The sequence below is a fragment of the Arvicanthis niloticus genome, chromosome 1 (assembly GCF_011762505.2).
Source record: "Arvicanthis niloticus isolate mArvNil1 chromosome 1, mArvNil1.pat.X, whole genome shotgun sequence".
Lineage (NCBI taxonomy): Eukaryota > Metazoa > Chordata > Mammalia > Rodentia > Muridae > Arvicanthis > Arvicanthis niloticus.
Window position 1 is genome coordinate 8,778,262 of NC_047658.1, and position 16,023 is coordinate 8,794,284.

Genomic DNA, 16,023 nt, shown 5'->3' on the forward strand with positions numbered 1-16,023 from the left:
ACATCTCCTTCAGGCAGGATTAGCTACATAATCTGAAGGGAGGGTGCAAAAAAGGAAAATGGTGGTGAGCGTGTTCAAAATGTATTAGGAATTCCAAGGTGAGAACTGGGTGTGGCTTCTTTGTGCCTGTAATCCCAGCACTTGAGGCAAGAAGACTGAGTTCAAGGCCATCCTGGGCTATATAGGCAAGACCCTATCTTTAAAAAAAGGACAATAACTGCAGGACATTAAAGCATTGTAAGCACAGGACACATTAAAAAGCCTGGACTTCCGCACATCTTGGTGTTCCCATCAGTGTCAGTCAGGAGCCCCCATAGGCCCCAAGTCCCTCAGGACCAGCGAGATGTGGTAGTGCCTATAATCCTGGCTCTTGAAAGACAGAGACAAAGGGATTAGTTCAAGGCCACTCTGGCCTCCGTGAGACCCTGCTCAAAACACCAGAGAACATCCGTACTGCCTGTACTTTCTCAGCCCAGCCCACCCTGGCTACCATTTGTATCCATTTATTCTATAAGAACTGGGGCCACCCAGAGGGCAGGGACCTGGGCCGTTTGCCATATCATGTTCCCAACATTCTAATCCCACTAAGGCCAGGACAATGCCAAGCACTGACACCCCTCCAGGCATGTGGGGGTCCAGACTTTGCTGAGGAACCTCAGGATGGATCACTGGGTCCCACTATCTAGAGGAGACTTACTGTCTTTGGGGTCCCCCCCCAACCTCATCAGTTCTTTCACCTAGGAGTCCATGGAGAGGGTGGTAGAAGCTTGGCTTCAAGAGAGGCCTGGCAGGGGATCATGGGAATCTCCTGAGGTTATGGACTCACACTAGTCTCAGTCACCCCAAGAGTTGTGGCTAGGCGTGGAAGCATGGTGCTAGGAGAGTGTGGAATCAAGGCAGCAGTCACCAGGAGGCAGTGCCTCAGCAGCCTAGGTTTGGTCCCCAGATTGTGCAGGGCACTTGCTTTGACCAGAGGGGTGATGGGCAGTAGACATCGGGTTCTCGGTGGCTTCAGCTGGGCAAGGCTGTTTAACTTTAAATCCTCCATGCTGGTAGTGTTTGGTTTTGCACAGGGGTGAGAGGCGGTCTAGGTGTCTTGTGAAGTTCTAGGGAACTTGCTATGGGCACCAGCCTGTCCCCATAACCACCATCACTCTCCACTCTCACTGCCTCCACATTTGTAGTAGGCTGGCACTCGGTGTGTGTCTCCATTCTAGCCCCATGTACTTGGCCTGGATCCACCTCAACAGCCTCAGCTTCTCTTGGCCTCTATCTTCTGGCTGCCTTGTACTGGGCTTGGCAAAGGTCCCTTCTTCCTATATTACAGACAAATCAGCTCTATGGGATGGATCCTGGAATTGGAGACCTGGGTCTCCCCCCTTCCTCTAGTTTCTACAACCTTCCCTCTATTCTGGATCAGTTGTTAGTAAGCCTCTTCTGGGTAGGAAAAGAGGAGCCTGCTGATGGCTTACATGTCACCTCGGGTCTAGCCTGGTCTAAGTCAGCCTCAGGTCTACCCTGGTCTAAGTCAGCCTTCTGCCAGAACTGTTGCAGTTTCCCTGCTTCCCCTTGGCCCTCCACACACAAGATCTGCCATGGAGCTTCTTTGAGATCCAGGAAGATGTCTCTCCTCATAGCTCAAAATCCTCCAGTGGCCAGGCGCACGCCTGCAATCCCCGTGCTCAGGAGGCTGAGGCAGAAGCATCGTGAGTGAGGTCAAGGAACCCGAGCTACACAGTGAGTTCAAACCGGGGCTAATGTTGTGAGACCCCGACTCAAAGAAACAAAACAGAAGAGACCTTCAATGGCTTCTCATGCCAGTTAGAATAAAGTCCGTCCTCCTCTCAGGAATTCATAGGGCGTTTACATCATCTGCTTCCTGCCTTGATACTGTGCTAAGTCCCTTCCCTTGCCCCATCTCATCTCTGGCTTCCCCCACTCACCCTTTTCTCACAATGCATACCTTATCATATGCTGTTCCATGTCCATGGGACCCAGTTCCCACCGCTTGCTAGTTATCTCCAGCCAGTGTGGTCCTCAGCCTCAGCTTGGGCTTAGCTTCTCTGCTGGAGTCAATTCCACATCTCCGTGTGGATCCCTTACGTCCCACACATCCCTATTTAACATTTGTGCCTGTCACAGATGGTGCCAGGGTAGGACAAGAATCTGCCCCATGACCCGGTACACAGTTCAAATTTTAACAGCCGGTTTAGGAACACTCTAGCTCCCCCTTAAGGTAGGAATGGGTATTTCCTAGCTGGCACTGAGCCAGCCCTCCCATTCGCTAGCTCCCATTGCCCAAGGCCTAAGCTCTCACTTGCTGACGACCTCACATGATCTTAGCTACTCCAGAGTAACAAAATGACAAAGGGCCTCAGGATGCTGCAGAAATGGGGAGCCCGGTGCCTTGTTTCCATGGTTAATGGTGGACATTTTGAAGGTCTCAAGTTCCACCATGAAAATAGGTTCTGTCATCTCACCAGAATATTCTTTGTACCAAGCTGAGAGAATTCCAGTTTAGTCTCTGCCTGTCTTCAAGCCTGATCCTAACATCATCTTACCTCAGGTGACTGACAGGCGCCACCTGGACCTGCCATCAGAGAAGCTACTTGCATAGGGGATGCTATTCTTGCTACTGACACCATTCCTGGACCTCTAATGAGGCCTGGCCTTTTTCATGCCCAGTGTCTGATCCTATAAACTTCCAGGACACTTGTGTGAGGGGGCCTGGGGCAGTGACACAGTGGGGACCAGCTCAGGGGCTCATGAGGCCAAGTGTTCTGACTCACCCTGACCCAGGGCTCAGTCCCTGTCCACACTTATATCTGTTAGACCAATTCAATGTGGCAACCAGCTCCCCTAGCCCCCAACACGGCAACCTCTCCACTAGTAAATAAAATGGCCTCTTGGGGCATACTTCACCTTCCCCTCTGCAGCTGTCAAAAGCTTTCTGTCTTTTCCTTAAAGACTGAAACCCCAATAGTTCAATTTTGTGACTGCTCCCAGAGTCTTTTCTTGGGGGGGGGGGTGACACCATCTCATGCTGAAACTTCAGCCTTTGAACTAGTGATCTCTTGCCTCAGTTTCCTGAGGTGTGAGGATTTTTGGTGTGAGACACTCTGTCTGCAAAGCCCTGCTTTCCATCCTTGGCTCCAACCTCTCCATATCTCTTCCCCGCTAGCCATCCCCTGGTCCCCTCATCTGCAGAGCCCCACCCTGACCACAGAGCATCCTCAGCTGTGCCCCTGCTCAGGTCCTGAGCCAGGGCAGCCTGGAGGACTTTCCCCTGGCCAGAGCCTGGAGCTTCACTCTGGACACCCCCTCCCTCACGGTCTTTGAGCTCTGTAATCCATCTGCTCCCTTTCCTGAATGGCTGTGTCATCCGTTCTTCTCTGCCAGTGCTTCCCTGGTTGAAGTTGGTCCTGACCCACTCACAACCCTACATTGGCTTCCCACTGAGTCCTTGCTTCTGGCCCACCTTCCTCAAGCAAAATTAGAAAGATTTTCCTAAAGTCCAAACCTAACCAACCCCACAACCTCCCGCCCCACCCCCAGGCATAAAACCCTCCATGGCTAGCCATCACCACCAGGCCAGCGTCTGAGCACCTCGTGTGAAGGTGTCAGCCCCTCCCACCTCACCTGTACCACAGCAGCCCAATGCCCTGGTAATACCCAGCCTTTGCTCATGCTATGCCCCCACCTGGAACCTTCCCTTCTGCTCTTTGATCAATGGTCCCCCTTCAGATATACTACTTAGATTACATCCCTCCTCTTCCAGGAAGCCTTCCCTGAACTACACGTCAGGCTGAGCCAGGCACCTCTTCTGGGGCACACAATCCCCTGGGCTTCCCTCATACACTGGAGTATGGCTGTCTGAAGACATGTTTCCCACTGGACTGAGGGCAGGGCAGCTTGGGCCACTGCGTCCCCAGCACAAGTCATAGCACAGCACGGTCCCCAGAACGTCTGCTGCCTGAATGGTTGACTGTAGGTGACTATCCTCACCTCCTCTGTAGAGACTCCAAGCTGAATTACAGGAAGTGCCTTCCTCAGGGAAGGTTTCTCAACCCCTGTCCCCATACCCTCCGCAGCACCCCTCAGTCCCCACAGACAGAGACAAGGGCAAGGGCACAGCCCAAGCTTAGAAAAATAGGACTTTCTTGTTGTGCCCAGTGCCCCCGACACCCTCCCCATCAGAGTTTTAAAAACCGTGAGCAATTTGGTGAGTCTGAGGCCAGGTCCCGAGGGGTGACCCTGGAGCCAGAGGAACAATAGAGGTGGGCCCTTGGCTAGGGTCCTGCAGGTTCGTGACTGGGCCCCCAGGGCTCACAGTCCAATTGGACCACAGTATGGGCCCTGGGTGCAGCAGGCTCAGGGGCAGGCGCACTGGGCACGGGCCCGAGGGCTCCGTTGGTCTGGGAGCAAACGCTGCTGACAGGTGCTGTGGCCTTGGCCTTGCCGGGCGGCTGGCCTCCGTGCACCTTGTAGCGTAGAAGCAGCACGAAGATGAAGACCAGAACGGAAGCGACGATGACACCTCCCAACGCGATGATCATGGTGCCGCCCAGGAACGGTGCATGCGGTGCAGCACAAGGCCGAAGTGCGGGCTCCGTGGAGAACCGAGCACAGCCCACTGGCCGCGTGGCTGTCAGCCCGGTGGCACTGTCCTCATAGACCGCGAGCACACACAGATCATAGGTACGGCCTGACGCCAGGTCGGTCAGTAGGAAGGAGCGACTGTCCGCTGGGATCATCCTGTGGGAGGACGGCAGGTGGGGTCAGGACCGTGGTCATCCCTTACTCATGCTCCACCCACCCCATGCCTCCCTTAAGCTAAGGTCCCTGCAGTCCAGCTGTCCCATCGTACCCCAGTTCTGTCTAATTAGCACCCTGATTTATTTTCCTTAGCTACTACCTAGCATGTACGTCCAGCATGCTAGCCAACTTCGTTCTCCCACCCAGTTTCCTGTTTTGCGCACCTGTGGATCCCACACCGTATTTCTCTGAAACCTAAGATATTCCATTCCTCCTTCAGAGACTTACTCCCTAAGACTTTTAAGGAGCTCCTACCATCCCTCAAGGCCCCTTTCAGCACCTACCCTCATTCCCTGTTCCGCCAAGTCCTCAGCATCACCCACTGAAGATCTCCGGTTCACTGTCTGATTCCTGTCCCCTACCCCCGGGAGTCTTGCTATGTAGCCAAGGCTGGCTCATATCTTGTGAAGGTCCTGCCTCAGCTTCCAAAGTGCTGGAGTCAGAACTGTTTTAACATTACACCTGACCAATGGCCTCCTTTCTCTAGCCTCCAGCCATCTCTCTGCCAAGCCATCTCCCTGTGACTCCTGTTTCGTTTTTATTTGCTTTATGCCCTTGACGTGGGGGCACCAATCCCGGGCTACTGCAACACCAGGTCAATGAATGTCCTGGACACAGCAAGCTGCTGTTCCATCTCCCAGCTCCAAAAATCCATTTACTATATTGTCCTCAGATAGAGGACATATCAGATATTAACCTGGTAAGAGCAGATACTACACTTGATCTTAGCCACAAGGCAGGAAAGCGATTGCTTGTTTGTTTCAAGACAGGGTCTCATGGAGCTTAGCCAAGGCTGGCCTCGGACTCCTGATGATCCTCCCTGTAACTCCAAGTGCTGGTGTTGCAGTCATGCACCCCATGCCGGGCTGACTGACATTTCCCTAGCATGCAGCAACAGAAACCCTCTACCCTAACCACTGCTCCCCCCACCTCTGTTGCCTGCTTTCCTTCCCACTTGCTGAACTTCCCTTGTTATCATTGCCAACTCTACAGTGTTTCCCTCGAGCCCTTGAGAGTCTCCATCTCAGATTCTCTTCCTCGACTGACTCTTTCCCTCCCACGTCCATCTCTTCACTCTCTTCTAGCTCCACTTCCTGGTTCCTGTTTAGCCTTACCTTTGTGTATGAGGCACCTGTGTGCCCGTGTGTGTGCAAGTCTGTGTGTGCATGCATGTGCCTGCATGTCTGTGTGTGGCATGAGTGTTGAGCCAGGCTCTGGCTATGTAGTTCCCAGGCTGACCTGGAACTCTCAGTGCCCTGCCTCAAGTCTCTCCAGGGCTGAGACTAAGATCTGAGCCACCACACTCATTTTTCTCTGCCTTTTCCACCCAATTCTGCACATTCCTTTCATCTTGGGGCGCCCAGATGGAGACTGGGCTAGTTTTAGAGTCTGTTTTACTCCTAAGCTGCTTTAAGGAGAGCAGCACAAGAATACCCATAATGGCCTGTGGCAGGGTGGCTGTCTCCAGGCTGTCCCACTCCCCACTAGGCAAGTGCCCTGCCCTCCATGCAATCTCCTGAATAGTATCTCAAAAAAGGAGTCGAGAAGCCACATGTGGTGGCCCGCAGATGGGGAGGTGAAGGCGGGAAGGCTTGGGATTCAGTGTCCTTGGCTTACATGGCCAGTTCGAGGCCAGCCAGGGCTACATGAGCTCTAGCCTAAAATGGAAGAGGGGAGGGGCGGGGAGGGAGGGAGGGAGACAGAGAGTGGGGATTAGGATTGAGAAGATGGGACTTGACTTATGGCCAGGAAAGGGGGTGGAGGGAGTCCAGGCACTGGGTTTGCAAGGTGCTAACCCAGCCTGTGGAAGGAAGGTTATGGTCAGTTTGGAACTCTTGGCCCAGCCTGGCATCGAGGACAGGGAGTCACCCACAGCTGCCCAAAGAAGGTCGGACACTGGTGGGGAGTGTCAGCCGCCACCATTTCTACCCACTTGCGGTGACAGCAGATGGACAAGAGCTACACTGACTGCCCTTTTGGAGTGTGTAAACGCCAGGCTTTGTGTTTGCAGCCACGGGAGGATGACAGGGGCATCAGACTGGCCATTTCTGCCCACATAGCTCACTAGGTTGCTGCTTGTTCATTTTTTGAGACAAGGTCTCACTGTGTATAGTCCAGGATGCCCTGAACTTGCTATCCTCCTGTTTCAACCTCTTGCGAGCTGGGAAGACAGACGGCTGTGCACTGACACATCTGACCTAGCTTAGATTTGATTTAGCAAACCAAAAATTAAGACATTACTCTAACCAGAACTCTGACCGGTAGGGCTCACACTGCAGGAACCCAAGACCTACTCTCTATTAGCCTCCTACCCCCAATTTCCCACTTAACCTGCGCCCTTCTTTCCCTGCCTACCTCATTTGCCTGCCTTCTGCCATCTCTGTACATTTCTGCTCATTCTCCTCCCACTTTTCTTTCTCTCTCTTTTTTCCTTCTCTTCCCCCCCCTCCCCCCCCCCGGCAGTGTTTACTATAAATCTCTGGCCAGCTTCAAACTCCCTATGTAGACCAGGCTGGCCCTGAACTTGTCACAACCCTGACTCAGCCTCTTGTGGATTCCTTGTAGCCAAACTTCCTGATAAAATTTGGTTTTAGCCTCCCATAACCTCACTAACTTTCTCTTTCTTCAGTTCCGGGCTCAGCCTCAGGGCTGCCTGCTTGCTACTGTAGCACTCTCTGAGCTACACTCAAACCACCGCTAACCAGTAACTTTTTGTTCATTTGGCCTGATTTTTTTTCCCCTCGTTGCCTGATTTCTTTGTATGTTTGTTACCATTTATTTTCTCAGCCATGTTTCCTTCTACCTTTGCAGTCTGATTTAAAACAACAGCAGCAGCAGCAGCAACAACAACAAGAAGAAAACCTCACTGTCCTTAGCTGAGCATGTTAGCCTGCTCTCTGGTTGATTCACCCTCCTTGTCTCAACTGCCTTCACCACATCGGCCCTATATCTCTTTTACCCCTTTCTGCCCAACCCTGGTTATCATTGCTGCCAGATTTCATTTGCCTTCACGTTCTGATTTCCTTTGGAACCTACAGTGTTATTTCCGTGCAGTGGCTCACAAGGGGTGTTCCTGGGTGGACCCACAATGCCCTGCACCCCCTCACTCCCCCCACTGCCAGGCCCCTGCACCTGTAGACGAGGATGTCGTCGGCCGAGCTGTTGTACTGGATCTGGTACATGCGGATGCCTGGGACAGGCCGTTGATCTGGCCACTGGACAAGAGCCGCTGTGGCCCCGTGCTCAGTCACTTGGACGCCACGGTCGGTAGGGGCCACAGTGTCTGCCACTTTGGCGGAGGCTGAAGCCGCAGAGGGCGGGGTGAGGGCATCGGGTTCCCCGTCCCGCGGGGGGTCACAGCTGGTGCTATTGGCTAGCTGGGGAGGTGGAGGGGGACCCACGGTCAGCTCAACAGCAGCAGTGGCCTCGCCAGCGGCATTAGCTGCAATGCAAGTGAAAGTACCACCATCTTCCGGCTCAGTGACCAGTAGCTCCAGGGTCCCATTAGGGAAGGCACGAGCACGGCTGGAGTTGCCCAGCAGCCGACCCTGGGGTGATACCCAACGCACTCGTGGCTCTGGGTCCCCTACTGCCCGGCATCGCAAGGCAGCTGGACGACCTGCGGGCACTGCCAGGGGAGGTGAGCGGTGGGTCACCACGGGTGGCTCACACACAAACTCCTCCTCACCCACGGCCCAGAAGTAGCGGCCCCCCAGAGCAGGTGGTGAGGCACAGGCCTCGAGGTCGTCCTCCCGAGCCAGGCGTCGCAGCCACACCAGCTCACAGTTGCAATGGAGGGGGTTTCCCCCGAAGGCCAGCACCAAAGCAGAGGCTGGTGAGCCTCGAGGCCGGGCAAGCAGTGGCAGACGGGAGAAGAGTGGGTCAGGAGGGATGGTGGTTAGGCGGTTGGAGGTCATGTCCAGTCGCGCCAACTTGTGCAGGCGGGAAAAGGCTCCAGCAGGCACTGAAGCCAGCAAATTGTGGTCGAGGCCCAACGTGTTGACGTTGCCCAGGCGACCCAAAGCCTCCCAGGGCAGCTGCTCAAGATTATTATAAGAGAGATCGAGGTCCTCCAGAGTCTCAGCACAGTCGTCTAGGGCACCAGCTGCCAGAGCTGCGAGCTGGTTGTTGCTCAGGATGAGGTGGCGCAAGTTGACTAAACCGCGCAGCTGACCCTCGCCCAGCGAGGTCAGTCTATTGCCATCTAGGTGCAGGGCACGCAGGGCACGTAGGTCGGCGAAGGCGCCAACTGCCACATGGCGGATGGTGTTTCTAGACAAGCTCAGATGCAGCAGGCCTGTCATGTTGGCCAGGTCTCTTCGACGCACTGCCGCGATGAAGTTGTCTGCCAGGCGCAGCTCTGCAGCGCGGCGATCCAGTGATGGCGGTACAAACAGAAGGCCCGCCCCTGGGCACAACACGCTTAGGGGTAGTGACTGGGTTTGGCAGCGGCACCGGCGGGGACAGGGGCTGGATGTGGCTGGCTGGGGTGGAGATGAGGCAGGGGCCAGCGGTAGCAGGCAAAGGAGTAATGGGAGGACGGCCATCGCGGGCAGGGGTGGTCTGTAGAGAATAAGGACAATGTTAGGGCCAGAAACCGGGAGAGATGGTCATAATGTGCTCAGAGAGGTAGGGACGGTGGTGGGGCGGGGTGTCAGAGATGTGTCATGAAGGCTCAGAGAGTCAAACATGAGCCATGATGGTCAGAAAGCTGGCTGGAGATGGCACAGGAAGGCAGGGGCTAGGACACATGTCAAGGTGGAGAGAAGGAAAGCAATAGGGTCTAGACGGGCCACAGAGAAGAGGGGCAGCTGGCAGGCTATCAATCAGTAGAGGTCAGGCATGATGAAAGAGGGAAACTGAGCAAAAAGGGGAGAGCCTAGAAGTGGTCCTTCTAGGTCTGGACAAAGAGAGACAAAAGAGTTTTGACCTGGTCAGAAGTCAATAAGAAAGCCAGAGAGAGGAGAAAGGACAGATAATACTTGAGAAATCAGCAGGGGACCAGGACAACTGGTCAGAGAAAAGGCTATAGAGAGAGGTGGGGCAAGGATAGAAAGGCAGCAGGGCTGCCAAGGTGGAGATGGTCAGAGCTGGCCAGGTGGGGGTAGACCGGGAGTTAGCACAGGGTAGGAGGGAGAGAAGAGAGATGGTGGGAGGTAGACAGAAGAAACGGCAGGAGAGGAGGGCAGGGTAGCTGGGAGAAGACTGGACAGATGTGAGATATGGCTAGGGATGGTCACAGAACCAGCCTAGGAGTCAGGAGTGGGCAAAGGTTGAGAGAGCCTGTGGATCGGAGAGACACACAGACAGAAGTGTCAGTGAGAGAGACGGTGGGCAGATGTGAGTGGAGAATAACAGGGCAGTGGACAAGGGTATCAAGGTGGCTCAGAGAGCAAAGCAGAAATTGTCATTGTGAGGAGAGGTGGAGAAAGGGGGCCAGGAGGTCAGAGAGGGGCAGAGCTGGGGCCATGTATCCAGAGAGTGTTGGAGACACACTCATGGGACAGACATTTCACAATAAAAATGCCACAGGGCACCTGGTACTTATCTACTTCCACCTGTAGCCCAAGAAACCCCACCCCCACCCCAAGTCCCTTCCCACCACGGGTGTCTCTCAATGACCTTACCTGAACTGGAGGCCACCCCAGGGAGCAGAGTCCTCAGGCTCCAAGGGGGTGAGGACAGAACTCTGGAGGGGGCATCTGGTCAAGCCTTCCCTGTCCCCAGGGCCTCTAGGAAGGAATTGTCTTATCCCAGGTCCAGTCTGTGGTTATGGAGTCTCCAAACTTGATTCTCGGGGTCCCAGACCACTAAAACTGGGCCTCTAGAGTCCAGTTTTAGAGTCCAAGGCCCCAGTGGTTCTTTAGGATCAGGCTCTTTTACTGCCAGGCTTGAGATACCAAACAACCAGATGGGGAAGTTTAGTGTCTAAATCCCAAGTCCAGTCCTGGCATCCGAAATTGGGATCTTGTTCAGATACTAGGGTGCTGAGTCAAGACTTGGCGGTCTCTACCCCCAGATTTCAGCACTCAGGTCTGCAGCAAGGACTTCAGGCCCCTTGGAATCCCACAGTTCAGATCTTGGAATTGAAGGCCTAAATCCAAGGGTTTATTTCCCAAAATAGTGGGGTCCCAGGTATAGATTTGGGAATTCGCTCCCAGATGTCACCGCTATCAGCCAGACAATTCAGAGTTCAGCTCCAAATCTGGGGGCTTAGATGCCAAATCTTGGGGTCCCAGGTCCAAATATTGGGGTCCATGCTCCAAAATCATGGGGTTCAGTTTCCAAATCTTGGGGTCCCAGGGACGGATGTCGGGATTCCAGCCCAAGATATTGAGGTTCAAGGTCCAGGTCTTAGGGTTCCATGGCAGGAGCTCAGGGTGCTGATCCCAAATCAGGGTCCCACGCTCAGGGGCTTCAGAATATCTGGATCCGATCGCCGGCTGCAAGCGCCCCCGATGTCGGGGTGCCGGCCCAGAGTCTGGGCAGCAATGGCGCGGCTGGGTTCGTGGCCTGCGGAGAAGACTGGCCCAGAAAAAGGGGGTCTGCTGTGGCGGGTAGGGGGGCAGCCGGGCAGCTCTAGGGCCAGGGTGGGGCGAGGCCTGGGCGCGGACAGACGGACAGACAGACAGGGCCACGCGGGGACCCGGGCACCGCAACGCAGGCAGGGGCGCAGGGGGGAGGGGTCGCGCTCAGAGACCCCTCCCCCGCCGGGGCCGGGGCGGGGGCCGGGCGGGGGCCGGGCAGGCGGGCCGGGTCCGGGTGCTCCCGCGGCCTCCTCGCCGGGAACCCAGGGCCGTGCGCGCGCCCGCGCTTAAAGGCGCAGGCCCCGCTCGCGCCCGCGCTTAAAGGCGTAGGCAGCCCCCTCCTCCCTCCTCCCTCCTCTCAAAGACGCGCCCCTAGCACCACCTACCATGGAGACGCCCTGGAGCTGCTGAGAATAAGAATATCCCTGAATAAAGACAGACAGACACCGAGGCAAAGACACAGAGCTAGAACCGACAAGAGAGACTAAAAGGATGGATAGGCTTAGAATGAGAGAGTGGAGTAGAAAGGGAGATGGAGAAATACATTGAAGGAGAGAGGTGAATACACAGAGACAGTGAGAGACTCAGAAATAGAGATGAGAAGCAAGGACAAGTCAGAGACACGCTATTCATCTCTCCATCTCTCTCCTCCACCCCGTATGCAGCACCTGGAAAACTCCAGTACTCATTCACATCCTTGTACATATCTCTCCACACTAGATGCCCCTCATCTGCCTCCTGCCCCTTTATCTCAGCACCACCTTCCCAGGAAGTCTTCTTTTCCTAATTCTGTCCAGTAAGAGGTTTGTTCTTTTAAGCCAGAAGGGATCATTTCACCGATTGGAAGGAGGAAAGTTGACACTAAGACCTGTGTCTCCTAGGATTAGAGATGGACACACCGAGCAGAGGTCTTGAGGGGGAGAGGGAGAAGAGATAGGAAATGGGTCAGAGGCAGGAGGCTGGACAGGTTGACCCAGAGAAATGAGTCTGCTGTCTTGTCTCTCTTTACTCCCACAGAAGATCCTGGTTGGACTTGTGCTGACACATACCTCGAGGGGAGAGGTGGGAGGGAACAAAGAGGTAAAGGTGGGTGATCCCACACTCTTCTACAGATAGTGTTTCAGGAGGAGGGGTGTGGGTGATGGCCCACAAGCCTGAACTTAGATGTGAGCACATGGGAAGCATGCTCTTCCAGAAGCCTTATTGCACAGGATACTCAGTCTGTGTGACCGGAGGTGGGTATAGAGCTAAGAAACCATCTGAACAGAGGAGCAGAGTGACCTTGGAGGTGGCATGTGGATGTTTATCTACCCCAGCGATTTCCGAGCTCTGCCGTAGGTTTCACAATATACTTTTGGCCCCTTCCACTTATGTCTATTGAAAAATTGCAGCTAAAATTAACTCGGCCCTGGGGCCCGCCTTTCCAGATCATTAGCAAAGTTCATCAGGGCTCTTGGCTCAGCACAGTGACACCCAAAAGCCCAGGAAAAGGCTGCAGAAGCTTCAGAGACACTGCGGGGGTGGTGGGGTTGGGGAAGACATGGAGGTCGTCCCAAGAGTAAGAGAATTCAGTAAAACTGGTGGATCTGGGGGTTGACACCAGGAAACCGAGGCGGGGGATGGGGAGAGGAGTTCAATAGGAAAGAGAGACAATACAGAAGTGCTTTGTTGGCGGTGATGTAACTTTTCTAGCTGGGGCTCAGTTCTGCTGGAGAACTTTAAGGACTCTTCAGAACACATCGGGATGGAGAAGCTACCATTGCTGATCTGGTACTACATATGGAGCTCACTGGGACAAACCAGGGACATCTGTAATGTACACAGAATGGTCTGCCACAGCTTTGCAGAACCCTAGTGGTGCAGGGGATGCCAGGAACATATGCCAGGAGCAGGGAGACAGAGGCAAGGAGGCCGCCATTAGCTCGGCAGTTACTGTGGTTGTCTGGCCACGGTTATGGTAGTTAACACTTGTGATGATTCGTTTTGAGCGTTAGTCTGATTGGATTTGGAAATGCTCACAAGGGACTAAAGAGATGCCTCAGAGGGTAAGAGCACTTGCTGCTTTTGTGGAGGACCCAGGTTGGATCCCCAGCACTCAGGGATCAGATGCCCTCTCCTGGCCTCTGCAGGCACCAGGCATGGACATGGTGCACATACATACAAAACATTCACATAAGAATAAAATAAGAAAACACTCAAAAAAATTAAAAATAAACAAATATTTTAAAAATGTTTGCTGAGATCTAGGTGTAAGGACACAGACCTGTAATAGCAGCCCTCAGAAGACTAAGGCAGGAATATTACTGGTTTGAAGCCTGGACCTCATAGATCCTGACTCAAATAAAGTAAATAAGCCAGGTGTGGTGCCATATACCTTTAGTTTCAGCACTTGGAAGGCAGAGGCAGAAGAATCTCTGAGTTCAAGGCCAGTTCGGACTACTTGGCAAGTTCCAAGACAGCCAGTGCAAATGAGGAGGAGGAGGAAAAGGAAAAAGGGGAGGGGAAAAGAAGAGGAAGAGGAGGAGGAAGAAGGGGAGGGGAAGGGGAAAGAAGAAGAGGAAGAAGGAGGAGGAGGAGGAAAAGAGAAGGGGAAGGGGAGGGGGAGGGGGAGGGGAAGGGGAAGGGGAAGGAGAAGGAGAAAAGAAGAAGAAAGAAGAAAGAAGAAAGAAGAAAGAAGAAGAAGAAGAAGAAGAAGAAACAGAAATTTAGCTAGCTATGGTGGCTACCATCTGTAATTCCAGCACTTGAGAGCCTAAGGTAAGCTGACTGCTGAAAGTTGAAGGCCAGCCTGAACAACATAGTGACTCCCAGTCCATCCTGGAGATCCTGTCTTTAAAAGAGCCAATAAGAGTTTGGTTAGTGTGGTGGTGGTGGTCTGTGTTAATGAATGGTCTAACCCTCTGGTGGGACGATTAGAAAGTGGTGCAGCTCTGATAGGCGAGGCATGGCTGGAGGAAGTAAGTCACTGGCAACCTCTCACCAGGGCTGTATCCCGCTCTCCCCCTTCTTGTTATAGCTCTGAAGTTTCCTGTCCACCATAATGTGAGCTGTTTCTCTTTGCTTTCTGTCAATATCCCTTCCACCATGATGTTCTGTTGAAACACATGGGGCCAAGATACTGAGCTCTCTAAGACCATGAGCCAAACTAAGTCTTTTCTCTAAACTTATTTCATTTTAAAAGACTTATTTATTTTTACTTTACAAGCGTTTTATGTTTTTACAAGTGTTTATAAGTTTTAAGTACAAGTGCTTCCTCTGCATGCACATATGTGAACACACCATTTGTATGTTTTAGATGTCCTGGAACTGGAGTTACAAATGGTGTAAACCACCAAGTGGGTGCTGGGAACAGAACCTGGGTCTTCTGCAAGAGCATCCAGTTCCTATAACAATTGAATCATCTGTTGGGGAAACTGCTGTTGAAGCCAAAATCTGACATTACCAGAAAGCCCTGGGCTCAGTGCAAAATGATGGACTCCCTTTACCAACAGAGCTTCTCCTTCTCCGACCTTGTCTGGGATCTCGAAACCCCTATACCCTCTACCTGCAGAAAGTCACACATCCTTGGTGAGATTACAGGTCCAGCTTCCTGTCTCCCAATAAGAAACCCATTCAGTAAGCACCTGAGATTCCTGGAATGCCTCCCCATGCTAATGAGGCATCTCAGTATGTTAGCCTTCAGCCAATAACCTTTGCCCACCCTGGATATCCCCCTACCCCCTTCCCCAACACTATATAACTCTTGATTCACCCTGAGTAAATTTGATCTGTCTCACTGAAGCTGATGCTGGAATGTCGTCACTTCCATTCATAGTCATGGTTTGTCCAAACCCTGTTTGTCCACTCTGCTCCCTTCGTCCTTATGTGCAGGTAGCCAACGACCCTGGGAAGAAGGAAGAACCACAGTATCTGCCACACCTTGATTTTATTTTTTTATTTGTGTGTGTGTGCGTGTGTGTGTGTGTGTGTGTGTGTGTGTGCGCGTGCGCAGGTGTATGTTTCCATGTGTGTAACTTATAGAGGCCAGAGGAAGGTGTTGGATCCCCGGGAGCAGGAGTTTCAGGGAGTTGGCAGCTGCCTAACAGGAACACCAAGTACTTGAGTAGACAATTAGAAGGTGGTGAAGCTAAGAAAGGGGGTGAGGACGTAGGTCCCTGGGGCCGGTCATCATAGGCTGGATCTGCCTTCTGCCTTCAAGCACTTGGTGCTCCTAACTGCTGAGCCATCTCTCAGTTCAAGCGTTGGGTCACTAAAAAGAAAGCTAACTAATAACACAAGGCTGCAATTAAAGCAGTGACCTGAACAGCCCAGGTCATTGTCTAACTGCCTTTAATGAACTAACACCCTAAAAGAGAAGAGAGAAGTCATATCTTCTGGCAGCCCAGAGTCATCAGGGCTGGGATGGGAGAAACCTGCCTTAGCAAGGCTTGAGCCTTGGATGAGGTCATGGTGCACAGGGCTGTGACAGGGAAAGTCAGGGCAAAACAATGAGACCTGTGGTGACAAGGCAGGGATCGGAATGGTCCAGGCTGTGACTAGGGAAGCAGAGAGGCATGGGGTCTCATAAGCAGAGTCCAAGACCTCCTAAGGACACCCATCAAACGGGGGGGGGGTGCTTCCTGGAATCAGGGATCACTGCACCAAGACCTAGAAGAGAGGTCCAAGTGAGCAGAGGAGTCCT

The 16,023-nt window shown here is 53.2% G+C and overlaps 1 protein-coding gene and 1 non-coding gene across 2 annotated transcripts; both read right to left on the reverse strand.

Moving 5' to 3' along the window:
* Positions 1 to 4,136: 4,136 nt before the first annotated feature.
* Positions 4,137 to 11,570, reverse strand: Lrfn3 (leucine rich repeat and fibronectin type III domain containing 3). The gene is made up of 3 exons (XM_034483665.2): positions 10,443 to 11,570; positions 7,948 to 9,378; positions 4,137 to 4,755 (listed from the first exon to the last, which is right to left on the reverse strand). The coding sequence occupies exons 2-3, from the start codon at positions 9,360 to 9,362 to the stop codon at positions 4,290 to 4,292; spliced, it is 1,881 nt and encodes a 626-aa protein (XP_034339556.1). The 5' UTR covers positions 9,363 to 9,378; positions 10,443 to 11,570; the 3' UTR covers positions 4,137 to 4,289.
* LOC117700583 (U2 spliceosomal RNA) lies at positions 5,375 to 5,564 on the reverse strand. Its single transcript, XR_004605515.1, has one exon. It is a non-coding gene; the product is annotated as a U2 spliceosomal RNA (small nuclear RNA).
* Positions 11,571 to 16,023: the final 4,453 nt, after the last annotated feature.